We start from the raw sequence: 15,940 nt of genomic DNA, 5'->3' as shown, positions 1-15,940 counted from the left end.
CTTCCTGCATCCACTCCTTTTGTCTAAGAGCTACTGGTGATCCAGATCACATTTGCTGATTTGCCTTGCTGTAAGCTGGGGCAGTTACCAACAGATGCCTTGCATCTGGTTTAACAGAGCATTTGGAGCAGTGTATGCATAGCCTGAGTGTTCTGTTTCTTTCCTTGAAAGTTCCTCCGCTTATTGGCATCAGCTGTGGGTCTGACATCAGATCAGCCTTGACTTTAACTGATATACTATACTGCCATATAACATAGATGCACACTAAAGCAATAATGTGACTTTCACTGTGCTGCTGGTTGTGATTGTGTTTGTTCTTAGAAATCTATGAAACCAAGAATTGCTGCCTTGGCAATGTAGTTGTAGTAAAGCGTTTCCTGGTTTAGGATCTCTTTAAAACATTATGCAGAGAAGTAATGGATTGGACTTGGAGGGGGGAAAATAGAAGCTTGCTCAGGACGTAGCTAGGCCCGGGGATATAAAAATGACGCATAAGGTAGGCAGTAACTCTTGTGGTTTCTCTCAGGAGGCACCACTGGTGGGACTGATCAAGAATCTGTTTCTCTTCATGTCTTCCCAGGCTGTATGTTGCTACCAGAATTTGCCTAGCCAAGCTGCAAGTGCCTGAGCTCAAAATGTTTTGTAGTTTGGTTTTGTTCTTAAAAAGTCCAAAAGCCATTATTAGGTGGTTACAGTAACTGATCGTGAAAGTAAGAGGTTGCCCTCTGCTGGTCTCTTTCTTTAGAAAGTCACAGATTTTTTACATTTTATTCGTTTCTTTCTTTGGAAAGACTCATGTGACTTAGTGCCTTGAAATGGAAATGACTTTTTATTAAGGAACGGATTCTAACGTACCTGTCTTCCCACCTTCAGAACTATGTTCAGACATATTACATATAAATTACAATTACATACTGATACAGCTATAAGTACCGCTATCAGGAAGGCATGATAGCATCAGTTAGACATCAGCTTCAATCTACTGGCCTTAACAGTAGGTCCTGAAGACCAAGACTTTGACTTTGTACTGTCTTATTAGTAATGGCTTTATATAAAAGTCAGTTGTGCAAATGAACATGAAGCCTGAATCTGATTTCCATAGCAACTATGCTCAACTTGAAAGTAGAAAGATCTTTCCATTTCCTCTCCAAAATGCTAGCCCTTGTGGCACACCAAGCATTGAGGTTAATTCCATTTGAGTAGCCTGAAGCCTGCTTTCTATTACTGAGGAATGATTTTGCTGGAATGTTAAACTACAGAGGTGTTTGTTCTTAACTAGGGGAAGACAGGACTCTGATGCCACCACACAGCAGCCTCCCCAATGCAGTGCTGGCATCACCTGGTAGCAGATCTTAGCAGGGGAGATAGTAATTCCACTGTTCTCACTCACTGTCTCATTGATCCTTATTTTGCAGGAATGTGTCTAGGAGCCTTCTTCCTTTTATGCTCTGTATGGCAAAGAGGAGACTGGCATGAATGTGAAATTTAGGGGTTTTTTTTTGGCTGCTCCTCATATTGAAACTAGAGGTTTCTTTGCCCTTGGTAGAAACTTTCCTGAAACTGATTATAACTTAGCGTTGCTTCTTAAGGTGTAGTGCAAAATCCTGGTGGCAGTATTTGAGCATCCCTAAGCAAGGATTTAACACCTAAAGCAATCTGGTAGATTAGCAGGTAGTTGATAAAGTCTCAAGCCAGAGAAGCCTACTTTCGAGGTGAACACTTATGGTGCTTAGAGAAAATGAGCTTTTTGGTGGTTGTCTCCCATCTGCTGGTAATAGTGGCCACAGTTTGGTCAAAGGTATATAGTGGGTGTTCTCTAATGGGTATCAGGTAAAGACAGCTGGGTTAACTCAACCTCCTAATAGACATTATTCTTGAAATAACCCACCTAGGTCTGGTAGAGCGTGTAAATGTTCCCTTGTTAGCTATCTATGTTTACTTCTACCAGAACCTTGGAGTAGAAACCCTTCAGCTGATAGAGGATTATAGGCAGCTGGAAGATAGTTACCACTCTCCCAAACAAATGTGTTGAAAGTAGGATATGACCTTTGGTTCTGTTAAAACATTTCTTCAGGATAAATGAGGTAGCAAATAAGCGGTTCTTGGTGGGACTCAGATTATATTGTAGTACCTACCTATCACGTGGTACTTGTATTTTTAGTAGTGAACACTCCGCCAAACATAAATGCTCAAGTTAGTGGGGCTGACTCCCAAGTACATGAAAGTGCCTGATAAATTAGTTACATGCCAGTTTTATTTTCAGAACCTTATTTACTAAGCTGATCATGGAATCCCTTTTGCTTTTTTGATATCTTGGTCCTGGAAAATATAATTTAGATTTTATCTGTGTGAAAATTTCTGTTTAACAGAAAAAGTGATCATAATTAAACAGATTATAAAAAAAAGTCAAAAAAAAAAAAAAACAACAAGAAAGAAAATAATATAGCTGGCTTCTAAGCTTAGATCCATATTCTCTTTACCACCTATTGTGTCAATTTCCAAGTCTTGTAAGCATAATATAAATAAAAACCTTAGTGGCTTTGAACAGAAAAAAACTAAGTATTAGTGACTAATCCCTCCCAAAAACCCACCAAAACCTGGCACAAGCAGGTGTAAGAAGTGGTAAGGGACTTCTTTTATTTTTTATTTTAAAGTTTTATGAACTTGCTATGAAAAACTTACTGTCTGATGTGTGTCTGTAGTAAGTGATATTTCAAAATGTGTTGAATTTAAACAGTGTATCTTATATTGCAACCAAATGTGAAATTTGTTTTCCTATCTAGGTGATCTCTATGGTGCCATAGGCTCTCCAGTTAGATTGACTCGAACTGTTATTGTTGGAAAACATAAGGAGTTGGTGCAGCGCTTGCTCTACGTTCTAACTTACTTCATTCGCTGCTCTGAGCTGCAGGAAAATCATCTGACATGGAGTGAGAAGGCGGGGGAAGGAGAGCAAGTGCTAAATGGAAGCAAGATCACAACTGTACTAGAAAAAGGAGAGATAGAGGAGTCGGATTATGTGGTTGTTACTGTTAAAAATGAGCCTGCCCTTGTGCCACCAATCCTACCTCCAAAGAGCGATGGAAGTAAGAACAATAGTACTATAGAGTGGGCACATGACCCAGAAAGCACTCGTACTGTCCCAGCCTCCTTAGAAGAAAAGAGAGAAGCAGTAGGAAAAGGCAGTCAGAACTCCGAAGCATCTGTTGACTGTCCAACTAGCAGTTTCCACAAAGGAGCAGCTGATGGTAGGAAAAGAACTGTCACTGATACAGGAATCAGATCTGACCACTTTGAAGAGCCATCTAAATTGGAGGATTTAACGGCTATAAAGAAGACTAAGAACCAGAATGAGAGAAAAGTAGAAAAGCAGTTGTCTAGTAGGTCGTCTGCCTTACCTTGTCCTGAAAGGTCTGGCCACAGGAGTTCACACTTAGAAAAGGTCACCTTTCAGATTGGAAGTTCTACGTCACCAGAGTCAGATTTAGAAACTCACAGAAGGGAAATGGAAGAAAATCTGAAGGCTTTCAGAAAAAATCCAGAGGTGATACATTGTGCTTCAAGTTCCACAAATCTGACTGTGGATTCTCCCCAGACTCAAAAAGAAGGTTGTGAAGCTGCCTCTGTACCCTTCAGTAAACACAGTGGATTTTATGCACAAGTCCCACCTTGTGAGGGGAATGACACTATGCTTAACCAACATATGGAAAATAAAGGAACTGAAATTAATTTAGTGAACACAGTATCTAGTAAACCACTTTTGCCCACGGATAACATTGAAACTGTAAAATTGCCAAGCTTGAAAGAAACGATGTCTTTATGTACTGGCAATCTGGACAGCTATTCCCCTGGCTGTGTAGAAGCAGGTTCTGATGTCAAACGGGATCCCTCTAAAGTAGGCGCTAAAGATGTCCCCTATGGGGATGCTGGAAGGAAAATCCCCTTTAGAGTTGAAGGGGACATTCCAAGGAATGAGAGTTCAGACAGCGCTCTTGGAGCCAGTGATGAAGAAGGTGATTGCTGTATCCCTTACACTGATGAAGTGCATCATAGTAGTGTCAACAAACAACTTGAAGAGTTTGCAGAGGTGGAACTTCCTTTACCAAGGTAAGAAAGTATAGATTTAGAACTAAATGGAGTCAAAAGCTGTTGCTACTTTTAGAAATGTGTGGAGTTTTAAGTCTGAAATCCTCTAGGATCTTGACTAAGTTTGTTGCAAATGAATCCATAACAGACATTGATGTGGTTAGCATTCTTGTAAAAAATACTTGGCAGAAAGAAAATCAAGATGAGGCAGGTTTAGGTAGTTTTGTGACAAAGGTGTTCTTCAAATGTCTAACAAAGTGGTCAGATCTTTTTACGTAAACTGCCTGAAACATTTGATATAGGTGTGTGGACAGAACATCTAAGGGCAGGCAAAACGTCATCTTTGCTTAAACTGATAACTTTGTATTTGACAAATCAAAGACAGATTTGAAATAAATAGGGGTGTCCTGTTTGAAAGCTTCTGAGCTTTACAAGCACGTGTGCAGCTTGCTGATGCTTAAGCAGGGGTGATAAACCAAACACAGCATTCCCTTAAAATCTGAATGCAGTCTGTCAAAAAAGAATCTTACCTGCTTTGTATTTCTGTATTTCAGGTCAAATACAATCAGCAGTCAATATGTGAAAAATTTTGGAAGATCACTTCTAGGTGGTTACTGTCATACGTATGTACCTGATCTAGTGCTACATGGAATAAATAATGATGAAAAACTCAAGCAGTGTCTACTAGCAGACCTACTTCATGCAGTGCATGTGAGTTAAAGTATTATTCTGAGTTATAGTAGGAGTTGTGGTATTACTAAAATCTTCTTAACCAGGTCCTTTGAAAAGGTTGTGTTTCTTTCTACTTGCCTGTTCTTAACGGCCACACCAGAAATCTTCCTTCTGGAAAAGTATAAGCCCTTAATTCATTATGTGCAATTCCTGTTCATAGAAGAATCACATATGCTTTCCTTTATGCTGTCTTAAGTTTTCTCTTCAAAGATAAACACAAGGAAAATTGCAACTTGAAGTTACAAACAAGGAAAAAAAAATCTCAAACTGCTTGTCTTCAGTCACAATAGCAGACAATTATCTAATTTCATAAAATAATATGCAAGTTGAAATGGCTTATTTTGCTTCTTAGTGGCATGTGTTCTCACTAAGATGAAGTGAGATGAAGTCTTATGGAGGTCTACATTACAGAAGGCTGTAGCAGAAATTACTACAGAAAGTAGTTGTCTGTATCTAAGAATATTGTCATGTTCTTACTCTACTTTAGGTACTCCTAAATTATATAATTAACTTATAACTGAACTTTCACTAAAATAACTGTGTGACCTTACTAGATAAACATCTAAAATTGCATACTAATTGTCAACAACTTCGCTATGGCAATTAAGAATCATCCTGGTGAAATGAGTTGATGTACTGTCCGAAACAGTGATGTGTATATAACTTCTTTTAAACAACATCAGATTGGTCTAATATGCTACTGTCTCTTCATGCATACCCTGCCTTGATTGTGCATAGTGAAATCCCTCGCATGTCTCTGAAACTTTAAATGTATTTTCACCAATCAATATAATTATTTCTCTTCATTTTGGAAGAAAATTATTTTTTCAGGGAAGGCTGCCAAATACTTGAAGAAAAAAATATTAAAGTAGTGATTTTGAAGCTCTAATTAAACAAAATCAAATGCCTTGATCAAATTGGCACTTAAGACTTGACTTGACCCAATATTACTGAATGTAAACTCTGTCACTGAAGTTGGTATTCCTTCTTATTTTTGAGATGCCTTTGGTTTCCTACTGGACAAAAACATTAACTGGATCACTTTCTTATTCCCTGACTTAGTACGAATAGAAGTGGAACCTTTTTAGTTGTGGAAATGTATATGAAAGTGTCACAATGTTTTTATTCTGTCTGTTGCAGCATCCGGTGCTGGATGAGCCCATTGCAGAAGCTGTCTGCATTATTGCAGACACAGATAGATGGAACGTACAAGTAGCTACGAGCCAGAGAAAGATGATGGACAACATGAAGTTAGGCAAGGATGTTTTGGTTTCCAGTCAAGTATCCAGTTTATTGCAGTCTATTTTACAGCTTTACAAACTCAACGTCCCGGCTGACTTTGTAAGTATTTCTTTACTGAAGACTGAAGCTAATGAAAAATTGCTTATCTTAGCAGATAGTTTTGTATGCTGCATTGCTGTACCAATGAGCTAATACCTGAAATAATGCAGAGCTGGTATAACATGTTTAAAAGAATATGTGCTGCAGTCCAATAATAGATACTGTTTTATCTATAATTTGCATCTAAGATCAGATTAGAGTTAACTACTCCAAAATGCATACCCTAAAATTGAAATTACTTAGGCAGTTTTAGCATGGTCCTCATGTTTGACTAGGGTTCTTAAATTTAGCTTTAACTTTTTTTGTTTATATAACTTCTATACACCTCTACTCTGCTGAACTTTCTGTCTGCCCAGGCCTGTTTCTAGCGTGCAACTTTATATTCTTAGGCCTTCTATCTAGCCCCACGCAGTGGATGCCTCTTCTTTCTCCTCCCCGGATAATTGTGCCTTTGTGTGTTTACTTGACCCTTCTGTTTTAGGCATATTTCAGCCAACGCTGTCAGCAACTGCTGTCTCGGATAGTTTTGCCAATGTCTCTATAAGCTTGATGGGAGGAGACTGAAACTTGAAAATGCTTGTGGATGTGTGGGTTACAGCAGGAATGTTAATTTGTGATAGCCCATACTCCCTATCCCACAGCATCCTTTCCTGTTCTCATTAGTAGTGGCGTTCATCAGAGCAAATTGGTAATACTGTTTTTGCTGATTACAAGAAAACTACCTGCAAGTCTGACAGCAGTAATTATAGTACAAGTTTTAATGCATAATTGTAGAGGAGGAAAGATAGGGTATTTTTTCTGGTAGTCGCCCCTTTTTCAATTAACAGGGTTGATTTGTCTTTTAGCGGGTAGCTTTGAGAAACTTTATAGGAGACCCGTGTAATGACTTTTGTGGGAAATGGAAGAGGAGGATAAAGCTAAACAGTAACAGCTGGAAATATTATTAGTTGGCACTGTTTTAGATAAAAATAGTGGTATCGGTTACACTAAGTCAAGGGCTAGGCAAAATATGTTAATGACATATTTTTGTCAATGTCTGTGGATTCTGGACATTTAAAAATATGCAATTTCAGATAAAATTATATCCTAACGCTTGCACAGTAGCAGCTTAAATTCTGGCATTTCTAAACTGAATAGTTCAACTGAAGTGTTCTTTTCAATGTTGCCTTGATTTTTGTGTATGCCTTGATTTGTGTGTTTTGTGGGGGGATTTTGGAGGGGGAATCTTTCTCAGGATTTTTAATTTCCTTTTTCTTACAAAAAGGAACAGTGAAGTGACAGTGCTAGTAGTTTGTAAATTTTCTATAATCCGCTTTAGGGACACTTTGGTCCTTATGTTGGAGGATTTTACAGCTTTCTGGTAAAACAGAAACAGGTGCATGAAAGTCAAGTATTCCACTAAACTCTAGGGGGAGAAGTGTGACTTTTTATTGTAGTGGTTCTATTGATTTAAATTTTTACAAAAATGTGTACTAAATACCCATCAGAGATGAACATAATGCAGTATGTTTGAAGCTTCCTTTATTAAGTGTACATTTTTTTACATGCAGTTACTGTTCACTTGAATAATCTGTTTTTTTTTGTTGTACAACAAAAAACAAAACTCAGCTTGAAACGGGATGAAAGGCAAGTGGTGATACCTATCTTGTGGCACTTCAGACTGTTCACTGCAGAGAGCTTTGCAGTGTGCCAGAGTTATAGGGAAGAGATGAGTGTAACTACTGCATGTCAGCAATGTCCAAAGTCTTACCTGCACTTTTAAACTAATTTTAAGCAACTTTTCTAATTTTAGAAGTTACTTGACTTTTTTTTTTTTCATTTAGTCAGTGAGAAAAACTGTGGAGGAAGCTAACATAAAAAAACCCAAAACTTAAAGTGGACCTTTTTAACAAAATACATTAATGCACTGAGCTTATGAGGAAGATTCTCTTTAAATTAAAGATTCTCTTAAAAATTCTTTACTGGTGTTCAGGAGGAGTAGATAATCTTATGTAAGGATCTGTAATTTAGAATAATGTTGGATTCTTCCTTACTTGCTCCTTCGCAACTTGGGTTAAAAAAACCCCAAATTTATAATCCTTTAGCATGTATATGGGAATTCGAATTTATTGAACTACTACTTTGTGAGAAAGTGCTCAAAGGCTTTTTGTGAATGTTTCTCTTTCAGCAAGAATTGGGATATTGCGATTATAATGACTTGAGTGAAAACAAATAGGTCAAACAGCTCTCAAAAGCTTTTGCCTTTCCAACTTGGATGTTGTCTCATTCTACTTCTGTGTAGCATGTTTTTAAAAATGATTCTGTATCTTCCTTAATTAAGAATATAAGCTCAGAGAATCTTTTAAAAAAAAAAATCTTTGTCTTGCTCCAGACCATCAGAAAAATACATGGTAGGCCACCTATCAGCAGGAATGTGTTTTTTTCCTCATTATTTTTTAATTAGGAAAGCTGGTTTCACAGGATCTCATTTCTAATACTTATGGTTTTTATTCAAGTTGAAAAGACGATGGCCTGAAGCTATTTGCTGCTACTCTGTTTCTGATTGCTGTCTGCGCCTGCTGGATGATTATACACTTGATAATGTGAGGTTCTGCATGTGCTTCCTGCTTTCATCTCCTGGAGTTTGGAGAGCTGAACTAATTTAACTTTTTTGAAGTGGTCATCTCTGTGGAAAAAAGGAATATATCAAATGGAATGTACCTTTTGTCCTAGAGCAAAATACCTGATATGACATCCTACCTACTCACCTTGTCTTACCAAAAAAATCCCTGTCTCTTCAAAGCTAAGGTTCATCTACTTTCCTGCATTTGGTGTATGAGAAATTACCGTATACCACATGACTGTATTTAAAAATAACTTGCATTTCTAGCATGCTACTGCTGAAAGGAAAGGGGAGCGATTAAATTGGTATTTCAACTTGAACTATTACCTTTTGCAAACAGCATCAAATGTTTAAAACATTTTAAACTAAAAGTACCTAGGACTAATAAAAACAAATACCTGAAAAGGATTTGTAATCTAGCTTCTCCAGTAAAGTAGTAAGCAAAAGAGCTCTAATTTTATGATGAGCAAGATAAAAAGATAAAAATGGTACTGACTTATAACAAAGACATCTCGGTCCAACTATTCTGGTTTGATTCTTAATAAGATGTCTTGAGTGTCTTTGAACCTAGTTATAACTATGTAAGTCGGCAGAAACACTGTGGCTGATATAATTGGGAAATGGATGTGCAGTTTGTGCAACAAACCTGCCCAAGAAAGCTGGAATGCCGTGGTTCTTTGAAGGGAGTCTTCTTTGAGAACGTAGTGTAACTTCGTAATGTTGCTAGCACAGCTGTAACCAATTGCCTCTTCAGAATTTTGGGGTGGAGAGCTAGTCTTGAACATGTTCCAGCTAAGATTAGAAGCTAAAATAGTATGGCTACATTTCTGTGAAATTTGCATGCAATTGCTAAAGCTGTTCTGTGGTTTTTGGTCTGTATTTACAGTGTATAATGCATCTTGAAGATAGACTACAAGAGATGTATCTCAAAAGCAAAATGCTGTCAGAATATCTGCGAGGACATACAAGAGTGCACGTAAAAGAACTAGGAATTGTATTGGGGTGAGTATTGCAGATATCTGTCTTAAACAGTAGCAAAACTTTTCAGTTTCTGAGTGTTTGTATCTTTTCTTCCAGGGACTTGCTTTTTTCTTTGTATTTAGCACTCTTTTTTGTGCTTCATAAAGTGTAAAATTATGTTCTACTGAGCCATCTGGAAATTAGGAGACACAGTTTGAGAGCAAGAACAAATCACTTGTCATTCTTAAATATTCAGAATGAAGAAAGTTTGCATTTTGGTCATTAGGAGGTTATCCACGCATTCATATGTGTTCTTTCTGTCTCCATCTCCTTAGTGAAAAATTCATCTCAGTGAATACTTGAGAATTTTTGGAAGGTTAGGTCATGCAGGTGTATCTTGAGGGAAGAGAGGTTCTCAAAAAGCAGTTTTAAGAAAATAGACAGGTGTCCTGGTTGGAAGCTGTCTTCTAATAATAGTACTTGATTAGCGTGCAACCTTTAGGGATGCACCTGCTGACAGCAAGGGGGGGAGAAGGGAAAGAAGTTAATACACATTCCCAAGAAGATGATTTTTAGCACTTGCTGTAGGTGAAACTCAATGTATCTTTATCTAGACTGTTCAAGATTTAATATTGAGAAATGTACCTGTAAATAGTGAAACCCCGATATAAGCACTTTTCTTGGTGTGTGTGCATATGTGTATAAATACACATAAATATACACATATGTCATGCCCTCTGAGTAGCTTTACATTGGAAATGGCTGGAAGATGAGCATTACATTTGAGAGACATTACTAGTATTGTTATTGTAGAATAATTAATAACTTCAGATCTTGGTCATTTTATGAAAGAAAGTGCTACTGTATGGTGAACACAGTTATATTCAAAACATGAAATAATCAGTCTTCCATAAGCTGATGTTTAGTGCTTTCTTAAACCGGGTTTATTGGTGCCTACGTAAGACTACGAGCTAAGGCTTATGGTTTAACAAATAAATAAATGGTTGTTTAAACTACAGAAGATTATATACCACAAAATGTGGTACTGCTATCTTTTGAGTTAAATAGTAGCATACTTCTTGGTTTTAGACCTTGTTACCTACCTTTCCTAGTATGTTATGAGTAATAGCAATCAATAATAGTTAAACAACACTGTTATAGCAAGACACTTCCAATTTCTTTAAAGTAAATTAAAAACATCTTTTTGTGTTTCTCTTTTGTGAAGGTGACTGTACATTTAAAAGTCTGTCTCTTTTCTTTTTTTTTCCAATTTCTAGGATTGAATCCAATGACTTGCCTTTGTTGGCTGCTATAGCAAGTACTCATTCCCCATACGTTGCTCAAATACTCTTATAAATTAAAAACTCAGGATTGTCATTCCCTTAAAGTAAAATAAAGAAAGTGGGAATGTTGAATGAAGAACAGAGTTGCCAAGCACTGGTAAAAGGGGAACACTGAGGAAAGCAAGTGTTGACTTTACATTCTACCACCTTCCGATTCTGATTTCAACCAGATGTTTTATCGGAGGACTTCAGTTTACATAATGTAAAAGGCATTCAGGTTTTTCTTACAATCTCACTTCTGACTTAAAGTGACTGCATCCTTGCATTTTATTTTTATTCTAAGGACAAAGGGTAACACTATGTGGCAGATCAGAAGCTGCCATCCACAACGCTGCTCAAAACCGTGAAGTAACAGTTAAAAGAACAAGTGGGTTAGAACGGATTTTGTAATACTATGCTTGTGAGTGTGGTGTGGTGTATGTTTCATTGCTGCGAGGAGGAGGAGCTGTAAACTATGTATATAGTGTTCCTGTACACAAGTGGTTTAGATGGAACGTGATTTTCTTGCAGAGGATATGCATGATTTTCTATAGTAAAAGGGATGGGCTTGGAATAAGAAACCTGAGTTCAGCAGCCAAATGTTATATGGGAATGAAGGTGTGCATGAGGTGATGTGACTTTTCCCTTTAAGGACAAGAGCTTAAGAACGCTGTGGCTGCTTCTGTTTCAGTGAGGAGGCATTCAAATGAGCCCATGCTTAGAAATGGAATGGACTTCTGAGACAGGGATTTTGTGGGAAAGCCTTATGGAATTTCTGCTACAAGTTTACATTTGTTGCTGATGCAACTTCAGTAACTTTTGAGTTTCTATCTGACTGTAGTCCTGGGAACTAAACCTGTGTCTTGTCATCACGTGTTACTATCTCCAAGGAGTATGAATTTGACAAACTTCTGCATGATACCAGTGCTGTTAGTGCGTGTCTGTGCGCACGTGCACCAAGCTGTTGGCACAAACTGAAGACAATCTTATCAGAGAAATAAAAGACTACAAACAATCCGCCACCAAACCTTCAGCAAAAGTATTACTTTTTTTCAGGTACTTGTTGTCCCTCTCAGTAGGAAGGAAAGAGGAACATTGTCTGAACTAAAATGAAATGTAGGGGGCAAACCCCAATACTTGATATCACTATGAATGTTTGCAGTTTCCCTTTTTGATGCTACAGGAATCTTGAACTATCGTCCGGGTGCCTTTCCTCAATAGGTTAACTACTCTGAGACCAGACACTACTTCTCCACTAGTTGATACTGGCCTCCTATGTTTCTAGAAAGCAAACTAAAATTTTGTATTTTACCGTTTTCATGTGGTTGATAACATGAATGTAAAAAAAGAAATTACTTTTATTGCTTAAAGCACTGTTAAGCTGGATATGAAACTGTGGACCAGACATGAAAGAACAAAGGATCTAAACCAAACATTCTTAAGGAAATGGAAAACTCAATGTTGGACCATTCTGTTGTGAGCCAGCAGGAATGAGGTGTCTGAAATTGTCACCTTGCAAGCAAATTACTAGCAACACAATTGCTTGGGAATAGTGAATTCTAATAAGAAACTCCAGGTCACTGGTTGTGAGTTCTCCTCATTGGTGATTACAGATTTTTAACACTGAAGGGACAAGCTTTTAATAAAAGTGTTTTTATTTCCTACTACCTTGATGTTTGGACTTTTCTACAGTAAATTTTCAATGATTTGAAACAATGAGATGTGCACATTGTGAGTTGTTTAAATGTGATGGGGTCTTGGTTAACCTTGTGTTGCTTTTTGAGGGAAATAGGTAGACTGACCTACTGTAGAGAGAGGTTGTTTCCAAGTGAAGGGATATTTAATCTTCTGTTACAATCTTCTAAAGTTGTTCCTTTTTATACTGGGTTTGACCTAACATTCCAGATGTTTCTTTTATCACATTTTCATACTTGTCCCTAGTATTCTGCCTAAAAAGGCAAAAATCTCTGTGGTTCAGATTTTTTCCTACTGCTTATAGGTAAGCAAACTTTTCATACCTTTGGTCTGAATTCTTCTATCTACTGGGAAATAAACTTACCTCTGCATATAGCTGTTAGCTCTCTATTCCACAAGGTTAAGACAAAGAAAGAAGCATAGAGCAAGTTACATATTTCTAAACTATCCCTGTGATGGAGAATGTGTAGGAGGATTAACTGTTTCCCTAAGTGTATATAGAAGTCCTTATGTACTTTCTCTATTTCATGTCACTCTTAAATTGTAGTTGAGTTCATTAAGTCAATTCCAGTTCTCTTAAAGTATTAGTTGGGGTTTTATCTGAACAGATTCTGACTATTCTTCAAAGACATATGTGCTAACGTGTGCTTTTGCTGTCATGGAGTGTACTAAGGAAGTCAAAGATCAACCATCATTCAGTGATTTCAAGAGTAATAACGTGATCAGTAACACCCAATTTCACTACACCAACTATTAAAAAAAAACAAAACAAAAAAAAACCACAAAAAAATGATGCTTTAGACAAGACATCAAATTAACCTAGGGGTGGCATGTGAGCCAGTAGTCAAAAGCACTTGGATTTTCTTCAGCCTAGGCTAAAACTGTATAGTTCTTGCTGCTTTCTCTAACATTTTGCTGCTCTTCGGAAATTACACAATGAACTACCCTGTTCTCACAGTTTTAGTTTTGGGAGAAAGAAAATCCAAAATGATAGCTATTTATTACCTTTAAAAGGCTTTAGACTAAAGAAAGTTAAATACATATTTTCCCCTCTACCAAATGTACTACCTCAGTTGACAGGATTCCACCTTCTAGGGCTTTTTTTGACTCTAAGTCTTTAACTTGTTTTTGGTAGCATCTTGCTGTTTATGTAAATTAGTGTGGCATGACAGGGCAGTAAATATTTACAAATGTGTTCTTAGATGATTTTAGAGCATGTTTCTGTTTTTAATAGAATGAAAAGTGATATGAATGTACAGATATGTTTAGAATTGATAATGTAGCTTAATTTTCAAATATTCCAAAGTTGGGTTTATCAGTATTATATAGGGTTTTGTAAACTTAAATACACACTTTCTTGGTTAAGTGGGAGTGCACAGTCTTTCCAAAATCCCACATTGCAGTTTACACAGTGCGATTTAAAGAATGTATACTTTTTTTTCAGGCAAGGATAAACCTTTATACACAGAGGGGAGGAATGAACTAAATTGTAGTACTTAATCTAAATGCATTCTTTAACCCCAAACAATACCCAGTTCTAAATATTTTAATTTAAGTAGGTACTCTCTAAACTAGTGTATACAACTTTCTTCTGCTCAAAAGAAAGTACTAGACACCAATTCTCTTATCCACACTTTGAAAGGCATCCTCCAGAGTTATAGACTGACCCTCCCTGCTCCCTTCTATATGCATCTTTACTCTTGAAGTCAAACCCCCTTTTTTAGACACACCAAACTGTTATATGTATAATGTTTACACAAAATGGTCACTTATCCCTCAAGTGTGACTTCTACTTCAGTTAAAAGGACCCAAATCAAAATTGAGTCTGTACTGTTAAATATATTCTAGACTTTTTTTCCTCATTAGGTCAAGTAGGCTACTTTGACATACATAGCAGTTTTTCCATAGTAGAAAAAGTGTGTTGCTATTGCATGTTTGGAGACCATAGGCTTTTTTTGGAATGACTGAATACCAGTGTCAAACTACATGGCTTTTTTTTCTTATAGTGGTTTATGTATGCTATCATTTTGGTCTATTTCTTTGCGGCATTTGGTGCAATAAACTTTCTGAAATTAATGTAAGTTGTATTTGGTATCTTCTTTTTAAAACTTAGTTCTGAAATTGCTGTTATTGTAGCCAAGATCTAATAGTGTGTGGACATCTGATAAACCATTAGTGGAGTAAATGTTACGGGAAGAGTCTAACAGGAAGACTTCACGAAACATGGAACCTAAGTGAACACTATTAGCATCTTTGAAAGCTTTATCCTGTTTTATTTATAGAACAAGAACTCTTGAAGTGTGAAAACTAGGTATTCTGCTGCTTATTGGAAAGTTCTTATTTACAAAAAATGGAAAAGAGATGATCAACTGTAATTATGCTGAACATCTTTGAACAGGTCTGAGGTATGATCTGATATGTAGGGTGTAAGCGCTTCTGGTCTCTAGACTGTAATATTTCAGATTTTCTTGTTGGTCGGGTTAACAAGGATTGGAAACAAAAACCCATGAACTTTGGCATCAAGGACTTTTTGCAGTGCTCTGTATACAGCTTTTTTTCTGCTCTGGCTGCAGTAATTATCAACTCTGGAGCATTTATTGTCTTGTGCTCAAAGGTGTTAAATGTTTGTGTGCACACACTTGAAAATCAGGAGAAGTCTGCATTGCCTGCTGACTCCAGTTAAACGTGTGCTCAAGTTGGTATTCCTGCACATATCATGACCTCTTAGAGAGGTTAACCAGATTTGGTGTTTAGGTGAATGAAAGGAGTTTTTGTGTGACAAGTACATCAAATGATGGCGCTGTGGTGAGCTGTAAGTGCACTCCAGCTCTCTTGCCGAATTGTGTAGCTGCTTCCCTCTTACTAAGTCTGTGCTTTCAGATTTGAAAGAAAGATTGAGACAATTTAACAGCCAACCCCCTTAACAAGGGGAAGACTCTATTGCCCTGTCAGGTCTTTCCCTCTGTCATACAGGCTGCGTCTGCAAGTTGCTGTGCTGTGGCTTGCTCTGTTCCTCATTGAATCACTCATATCCAGGTGCAGCACGCTTGCGGAAAAAAGGCTGCTGATAGCTGTCTGCTGGGTTAATGAATTGAATTTGGCTCCAGTAAGTGCCTAGAGTAAGGGCAAGGGAAGAGATAGGACCCCTCAGCTAGAAACAAGAGCGAAAAGGAGAGAGATTGCTCTGTGTTTTTGATACTTG

The 15,940-nt window shown here is 37.3% G+C and overlaps 1 protein-coding gene across 4 annotated transcripts in view; it reads left to right on the top strand.

Annotated features, from left to right (window-relative positions):
- The window catches only part of FNIP2 (folliculin interacting protein 2), a 53,569-nt gene extending 38,757 nt beyond the window's left edge, over positions 1–14,812 (top strand). For all 4 annotated transcript variants that reach the window (XM_054064989.1, XM_054064990.1, XM_009558458.2 and 1 more), the window contains 5 exons: positions 2,784–4,107; positions 4,641–4,797; positions 5,959–6,159; positions 9,648–9,763; positions 10,999–14,812. In XM_054064989.1, coding sequence (XP_053920964.1) covers positions 2,784–4,107; positions 4,641–4,797; positions 5,959–6,159; positions 9,648–9,763; positions 10,999–11,077 — 1,877 coding nt within the window. In that variant the 3' untranslated portion in view covers positions 11,078–14,812. The remainder of the gene's footprint in view (positions 1–2,783; positions 4,108–4,640; positions 4,798–5,958; positions 6,160–9,647; positions 9,764–10,998) is intronic.
- Positions 14,813–15,940: the final 1,128 nt, after the last annotated feature.

Source organism: Cuculus canorus, chromosome 4, assembly GCF_017976375.1.
Source record: "Cuculus canorus isolate bCucCan1 chromosome 4, bCucCan1.pri, whole genome shotgun sequence".
In the NCBI taxonomy this organism is placed as follows: Eukaryota; Metazoa; Chordata; class Aves; order Cuculiformes; family Cuculidae; genus Cuculus; species Cuculus canorus.
This window is presented reverse-complemented; position numbering and strand designations above follow the sequence as displayed.